Source organism: Populus euphratica, unplaced genomic scaffold (genome assembly GCF_000495115.2).
Source record: "Populus euphratica unplaced genomic scaffold, PopEup_1.0 scaffold24.1, whole genome shotgun sequence".
Lineage (NCBI taxonomy): Eukaryota > Viridiplantae > Streptophyta > Magnoliopsida > Malpighiales > Salicaceae > Populus > Populus euphratica.
Window position 1 is genome coordinate 1,387,884 of NW_011499893.1, and position 7,399 is coordinate 1,395,282.

The window sequence follows — 7,399 nt, forward strand, 5'->3', positions numbered from 1 at the left end:
TACATCATTTTTTTTAGTGATTTGTTTTTGTTTTTTCAAGAATTATTTTTGTTGATTTTATTCTTTTCATATTGAGCTGGATGAGAATTGAACTTCATATTTTTTTTTGTTTAAAACACCGAGGATTGCTACAGTGTTCCTTCACGTGAATTTTTTTGTTATAATTTTTTTAAATTATTTTTATCTATTTTATTATTTTTAATATTGAACTGATTGAGAATTATAACTGTAGATTTTTCCATAAAACACTATAGATTGCTACATTGTTTGCCTGTATAGTTTTTTTTGCCTTTTGTTTTTGTTGATTTTATTTTTTTTATGTTGAACTAGTTGAGAATTTAGTTTCACAGTTTTTTTCTTTAAAATACCATGGATTGCTACAGTGTTTCCTCACATGATTTTTTTCAAAATTTTTTTTATTCATTTTATTTTTTAAATATTAAACTAATTAATAATTTAGCTATATAGTTTTTCTCTTAAAAATATTATGGATTGTAATAGTTTTTCTTCGTATATATATTTTTTATTTTTTTTATAAATCCATGATAATATAAGCATGCTACAAGCTCACAAGTACGACATCTATTTCCAGTCTAGAACACGTCATGTGATGTGAGGCTGCCTAGAATTTATAAAGTACTGGAGGATCCAGAGGAAGTTCCCACGCTGCCATCGAATGATAGCCTTGGTTGACATATGGTTAGGGTAGATCCATGGTAAACGTGAGTATAGGTCTTGGTTGTTCAAAAAAAAAAAAAAGAAAAGAAAGAAAAGCATGGTCGTATGGAATAACTAGAAGAAAAGCGTCGTTTTGTATGTGTATGTCATAGAAAGGTCTACCAGAAATAATGTTTATGTACAGGAGTATTTAATTTATTTTTTAAAACGAGAAAGGTACGAGGGAGATTAGTTAAGGTGGTCGATTTCATTTCGCTAAATATTGTATTTTTTTATTTGAAACAAAATATTATACTGTTCATATATATGTGTATATATATTTAATAAACATAATTTAAATTCAAGATAAATTAATTATAAATTATGCAATACAAATATAATACCAAATAAATATAATTTTAAAATTTAAAATATGTCTAAATAGTCAAGATTAAATAAATCTTTATTTTAAAGTAATTCAACTTAAATAAAATATCAAAATATTATGAAAGTAAAATATTTTAACACAAATATTTTAAATATAAAGGTATGTCAATGTTGTAAAGGTTAATGAGATCTAAAATATTTTTTATTTTGCTTAAATTCCTACAAAGTATAAACATGAAAAAAATAACATGAATATAAACTATATATATTAGTGATAAATCTATCTTAAAAAAATTAATATTATTATTAATAAAAATAATAAAAATAATTCTTAATATTATTATTATTAATATTATTGTTGTTGAAAATAGTAATGAAAAATATTTTTTTATACTTGAGTGGTTTAATTAATTAAATTAAATTAAGTTTTATTTGATTTAATAATTTTTCAAGACCAAAATAAAATATATAAAATAAAATTAAAATATTTAAGTTAAAATTTAACTGAAAAATTTAGATATTATTGTGGTTATTATAGACCAAATGAAACAAAATCTACAAAATTAACGAGAAGGTTAAGTGGTGGTGGGGCATGATTTGAAGTGCCTTTTAATTTTTTTAATTTTGACTCAGGTAAGGAGGGAGGCCTGAACTGAACAGTAAAGTTAACGATGGACCCTGGCCCGCCTTCGGTTGAACTGAATCAGGCCCTGTAAACTTGCCAATGCCAGGTGGTTTTGTATTTCTTATTAGTTTTGTGGGTCCCAAATCCTTAAAGACGATGGAGGGGTAATTTTCACATACCTATTTTTTATCCCCCGCCTCACGTAATTCATATGCCATTAATTCTTTTTTCTTTGATATTTCGTCGTTTCACCTATTTCCCAATTCCCACCCATTTGCGATTAATTTGAACTATTACTCTTTTATTACGCTTAGATAGTACTGATTCACCACTGTTTACAATATTAGAGCCATCATTATTATTATTATTAATGTTGAGAGAGAGAGAGAGAGAGAGGAGAGGTATACATCTCTCCTGTGAAAGCGCCCCTTCTCCTTTCCCTCTTTCTTGCCCTTGGTTGTTTCTCTAGGCTTAGGCATCCTCCCCTCCCTCTGTTACATCCCTTCTCTGTCCGTGTGTTGTGTTTCTTAAATTCCGTTTGGGAAACCGCTGAATCTGCACCATCAGCGTTACCATATTCTCCCTTAAATAAACTCCAGTCCTTAATTATTTAATCTCTTTCTTAATTTCATTGCATTACCACTGTTGGTATACTGCTGTACTGCTAGTAGCCTGTCTGTCTTATGATGTAACATCCTCCGCCATTAGTCAGTAGATGAATTTAGTACAAGTGTGACTCATTTTAGTTTTGAGTTCGAAGAAAGAAGCAAAGACAAAGACAGACAAAGACCCAAGAAAAAGGCGAGGCGGTGCGGTGGCTTTCAACTACTCCAACACGCACTGTATGTGTTTCCATCTCCCTGATCCGCCGACTGTTTTAAATTTTTAGCTAACGCACTTATGACTGACCCCTGCTTTTTTTTTTTTTCTTGTAATTTGTAATTGTCTAAACGAGATCTATGCCTATTTTTTTTTTTGTTATCTCTTTCTGTTAGCTTGAAGACGATGATGAAACTAAACATTCTGCTGTTGAATTTGTAAAGAGAAAGAAGTATTGTTGCATTTGCTCGGTTATTAGGGTTTCCATCTCTCTCTTCTTAACTCTTAATGCCATGACTACTAAACGCGCCTACAAGCTGCGTATCCTCCATAATTTTGTTTTTCTTTTCTTTTTAGGGTTTCATTTGCTCATTACAATGCTCATGCCACTCTTTTTCTTGGTTCATCTGCTTCTTGTATTATTCATTTCAGATCTGTCCTCTTTTTTTTTTTTTTAAAATAAAGGCATCCCGTTGAGTGAAATGTTACTTAATTGGTAATAGTTGTAATCGTTGTTGTTGGCCTTGACCACAATTCTTTGAAATTTTGTGAAAAGAGGAATTTGTGGCACATTCTTCGAGTGTCAATTGCCTTAAGATTGGCAGGAAATCATCCAGGGTTCTTGTGACCGGAGGAGAAGATCACAAAGTCAATCTCTGGGCTATCGGTAAGCCCAATGCTATACTGGTCAGTTCTCAATTCCGTTCATCATTTCTTTTTACCATTTTCTTTCTGCTCTCTCGTGTCTGATGATTCTCATTCTGTCTAACCCAATATTTCATGCAGAGTTTGTCCGGACATACAAGTGGGATTGATTCGGTAAGCTTTGATTCTTCAGAAGTCCTTGTAGCTGCAGGAGCTGCGAGTGGCACAATCAAGCTTTGGGATTTAGAGGAGGCAAAAAGTATGCTTGTGATATATTCTTTCACCTGTTTAAACACTGGAATTTTGCATATTTTTATCGTTTCTTACTCATTATCTTCTCTGTGTGTAGTTGTTCGCACACTCACTGGCCACAGATCCAATTGCATATCTGTAGACTTTCACCCTTTTGGAGAGTTCTTTGCATCTGGTTCCCTGGACACAAATCTTAAGATATGGGATATAAGAAAGAAGGGCTGTATTCACACTTACAAGGGCCACACTCGAGGAGTGAATGCAATCAGATTTACCCCAGATGGTCGTTGGGTTGTATCTGGTGGCGAGGACAATACAGTAAAGGTTATAACTGCTTTCTTTCTCTTGGTGTGCATCATGTCTACACTCAATACACATCATGCCAGCAAATACCGTTGCTTGTTTAAGAAATAATACCTCAAAGTTCCTGTGTCTGCTGATATGCATGACAAGGACCTCATATTAAGGGACCTTAAATCACACGCATTCTGGCATGCATTTTCTGTTGCTCAGTTCTTTTCTTTATGTCTTCATCCTTGTGACTTGAATTTAAGAAAGCAGAGTTAGTTGCAAATATATTGCCCTAGCATGCTGTCTAGTGCCGATGACTGCATATACAGGTTTCTTTTGTTTGATTCTTGATTCTTTATTTGACGAACTCTTTAATGTGCATGTATTTTGACAGCTGTGGGATTTGACTGCTGGAAAGCTATTGCACGATTTCAAGTACCATGAGGGCCAGATTCAGTGCATAGATTTTCATCCCCATGAGTTTCTTCTTGCAACAGGTCAGTTTATGGTACTGTGGAAAGCTACTTGTTTACTGTTGTTTCATTTTATTTTTAAACTACAGTTCAGGACATGCTTTGTTCTTCGATGTGTGTTTTTTCATGGGTGTTGACTTGTTATTTAGCTTACATTGTAATTCTTTTCACGATAGCATGCATTTTGACACTTTTGCTTTAAATAAGTCAAATAATATTTTAGTCTCAAATTGATGATTTTATCTTTTATTCCATATACTATAAAGAATGTTTAATGGCAAGAAAATCATTAATTTTAACTTGTTCTATGTCTTGTACTCAAGGATTGCCACCTGCAGTATATGTTAATCCCGTGTCCAACTGAAACTGAAATTTTATTATTCCAATGCATGAAAGAATTACGTGTATGCTTAGATAAGTGCACCTATTTTTATAGAAAATTATAGGTGGGTGATAGTGTTTGTTGGTACTAGGAATCTGTATCTGTGAATAGAAAGTTGCACTTTCCTGGAAAATTCACATCTAATTTGTTGCCCTCGTATAGGTTCTGCTGACAGGACTGTAAAATTTTGGGACCTTGAAACCTTTGAGCTAATAGGTTCTGCTGGGACGGAGGTAATTTTATTCCTTAAGGGACACCTTCAACTTGGAATTGTATATCTTTTCTAGTTTTTTTTTCCTTTCCTTACCAGAGAGTTTTTCTGGAACCTCTCTGCCTTCAGACAACTGGAGTGCGTTGTTTGACCTTTAATCCTGATGGGAGGACTTTACTGTGTGGATTGCATGAAAGTTTGAAAGTAAAGCTCTCTTTCTCTCTCTCTTAATAGTTAGTGCTCCAGGTCTACTGTTTTTTACTAACTTTTGATCCAACTTCTTAGGTTTTCTCATGGGAACCAATAAGATGCCATGACACCGTGGATGTGGGATGGTCTAGGTTGTCAGATCTCAATGTTCATGAAGGAAAGCTTCTTGGATGCTCATACAATCAGAGTTGTGTAGGAGTGTGGGTTGTAGATATATCGGTAATACACTGTTTATTAATTTCTGTTGGTGTATAGATGTCATTTACTTTCTGGTGCTGATATTTTAAATTTGAACCTAAATCTGATGCGTCTCTTGTGTCTCTTGCTCAGCGTATTGAACCGTATGCAATTGGAAATGCCAACCGATTCAACAGTCATTCAGAATCTAAATCTGGTGCAATTGGGAACCAATCAGTCCTGCTTGAGAACAACACAAAGACTAGCATGGGAAGGTTATCTGTTTCACAAAATTCTGATGTTTTAGTAAAGGAAACAAAATCTCTTGGAAGGTTGGCAGTTTCTCAAAATTCAGTTTCTGGGAATGAGTCTTCTAAAGAATCAAAGATTTTGCCATGTAAATGACCTCGAATCTTTCAATTCTTGGTTCACCGTTGGTTTTGGCATTCTATTTTATTTTTCTCCTTCCTTTTTTCTTCTATAAAAATTGGTTTAGACTCAATTCTTCAGCCAGATTGTGACATATGTTCCTCATTGCTTCAACATACTAATTGAAGCCGCAGGAAGTGTACCTGGTACTCCTCAAAGAGTGAACTTAAACACTGGGTTGAAGACAACTATGACTGGTTCTCAAACAGTTTCTAGCGCAGCAGCCCCAAAGAGGAGTTCTACAAAGATCCTTTCAGCTGCTAATGTTCCAGTCTTGAACAAGGCAGATGTCATACCTGTAATTGTCCCCAGAACTAACTCCAGATCAGAGCAAGTAGCTGACTCCAGAAAAGAAATTGGTATTGCTGCTAGGACAATGCCATTTTCTTTGCAGTCAAAGACAACTGATTTCCGGAAATTTTCAACTAGTAGAGAGGACATGGACCAGCCAACTACCTCTACCCAGTTTGAGACAACAGGTTGCAAGGCTACAGAACTGATAAGTGTCATGGATAGGAATATTACTCCTGCAGTTAAAGCCTCTATTCATGGAATATCAACTGCTGAACGAAATATTGGGGATGATAGATCTATGGGATCTGGAAACTATGAGTCAGATTCGACGACAGAGCCACCCACTAGTTACCAGGAAGAAAACTGTAAGTGTTACCCATTCAAGAAAAACTCTTTGCCACTGATTGTCAGTATGCATGTGTAAGTGTATGATGCTGACATTTCATGGCTGCTTCATAGTTGCCATTGAATCCCTTATCTTATTATCTTTATGCAAGTAACTTTTAAAAATCCAATAGATCAGAAGTCAAGATTTTTCTACTAAAATCTTACATAAGATCATTATATTTCAATATAAAAAAATAAAATTCTTTCATGTATTCGATCATCATAAATGCACACCATACATTCTAAGTCGTTCAGACCAACAATGTCAACCCGCCTCTCCTAGAGATGATGACATTTTAAGTAGAGGATTAAAGGGGATGATTTATTGCTTCTTTAGAAATTATAGGTTCCAAAAGATAAAAGTAGTGTTTTTTCTTTTTTAGAAGTTAATGGGTTTGAGGGAGATTCCATGAGCAGATCTCTCTGATCTCTAGCTCCGAGTTGTGCTTCTAAAGCTGCTGATGGCTGTCCTTTACTGAGATTTAACCTGTGTTTCCCAAGTTGGTAGGCTGTTTCATTGAGAGTGTAGGATTTCTGCATTCTTTGGGAATGCTTTCGAAACCTTTCTCTTTGCTTGGAAATCTATGTATTCAAGGTGTACTTGTGTGGAGAATAGTTGAATTCTTATGGACTGGGATCAGCTTCCATGATGAAATTGATGGTAAGAGCATTACAGTGCATACTTAAACCTTCTGATTTGCTTGCTGTAGGATGGCAGTGACACAAATTATCTATTGCTAGCAAAGTGACTTGCTTAACCACAGACAATGATTTATTAACAACTGCAATTGTAAGGTTTGCAGATAATGTTTTGATATAGTGCAGTTAAGAGTGGGATAGGAGAGGCTTCCTTTTGATAGTATCTAGGTTGCTATAACTGAGAAACTTGTTCAAGGAATTTCTAGGTGCAATTGGTGCGTTGTAAGTAAATTTATGCTTTGTTGGTACTCCGCAGAGGTTTTTCAATGTTGCTTAATTAACTTATTTTCAAAGATTAACTATGCTTATACCTTTTCCTCCATCTTTCTTATATGTTTTTAAGTAACTAGCTTAGTTATTTTTATTTTATGTGAAATTACAAGTGAAAGAGTAACAAAATGTATCTGACTTTTTACTGAGATGCTTGGAATGACAGTGTAGGGAATTTCGTAGTTTTCTGA

The 7,399-nt window shown here is 34.3% G+C and overlaps 2 protein-coding genes across 4 annotated transcripts in view; one reads left to right on the plus strand and one right to left on the minus strand.

The window, feature by feature from the left end:
* The window catches only part of LOC105131703 (ferredoxin-thioredoxin reductase, variable chain-like), a 17,057-nt gene that overhangs the window by 2,785 nt on the left and 6,873 nt on the right, over nt 1–7,399 (minus strand). The window lies entirely within an intron of this gene.
* LOC105131704 (Transducin/WD40 repeat-like superfamily protein) overlaps nt 2,026–7,399 on the plus strand; it is a 10,654-nt gene continuing 5,280 nt past the window's right edge. For 2 of the 3 annotated variants that reach the window (XM_011034806.1, XM_011034808.1), the window contains exons 1-11: nt 2,026–2,511; nt 2,665–2,809; nt 3,045–3,175; nt 3,275–3,392; nt 3,483–3,709; nt 4,071–4,173; nt 4,694–4,764; nt 4,872–4,946; nt 5,028–5,171; nt 5,283–5,526; nt 5,687–6,217. In XM_011034806.1, coding sequence (XP_011033108.1) covers nt 2,782–2,809; nt 3,045–3,175; nt 3,275–3,392; nt 3,483–3,709; nt 4,071–4,173; nt 4,694–4,764; nt 4,872–4,946; nt 5,028–5,171; nt 5,283–5,526; nt 5,687–6,217 — 1,672 coding nt within the window. In that variant the 5' untranslated portion in view covers nt 2,026–2,511; nt 2,665–2,781. The remainder of the gene's footprint in view (nt 2,512–2,664; nt 2,810–3,044; nt 3,176–3,274; nt 3,393–3,482; nt 3,710–4,070; nt 4,174–4,693; nt 4,765–4,871; nt 4,947–5,027; nt 5,172–5,282; nt 5,527–5,686; nt 6,218–7,399) is intronic. The other variant, XM_011034807.1, reaches the window with a different exon arrangement.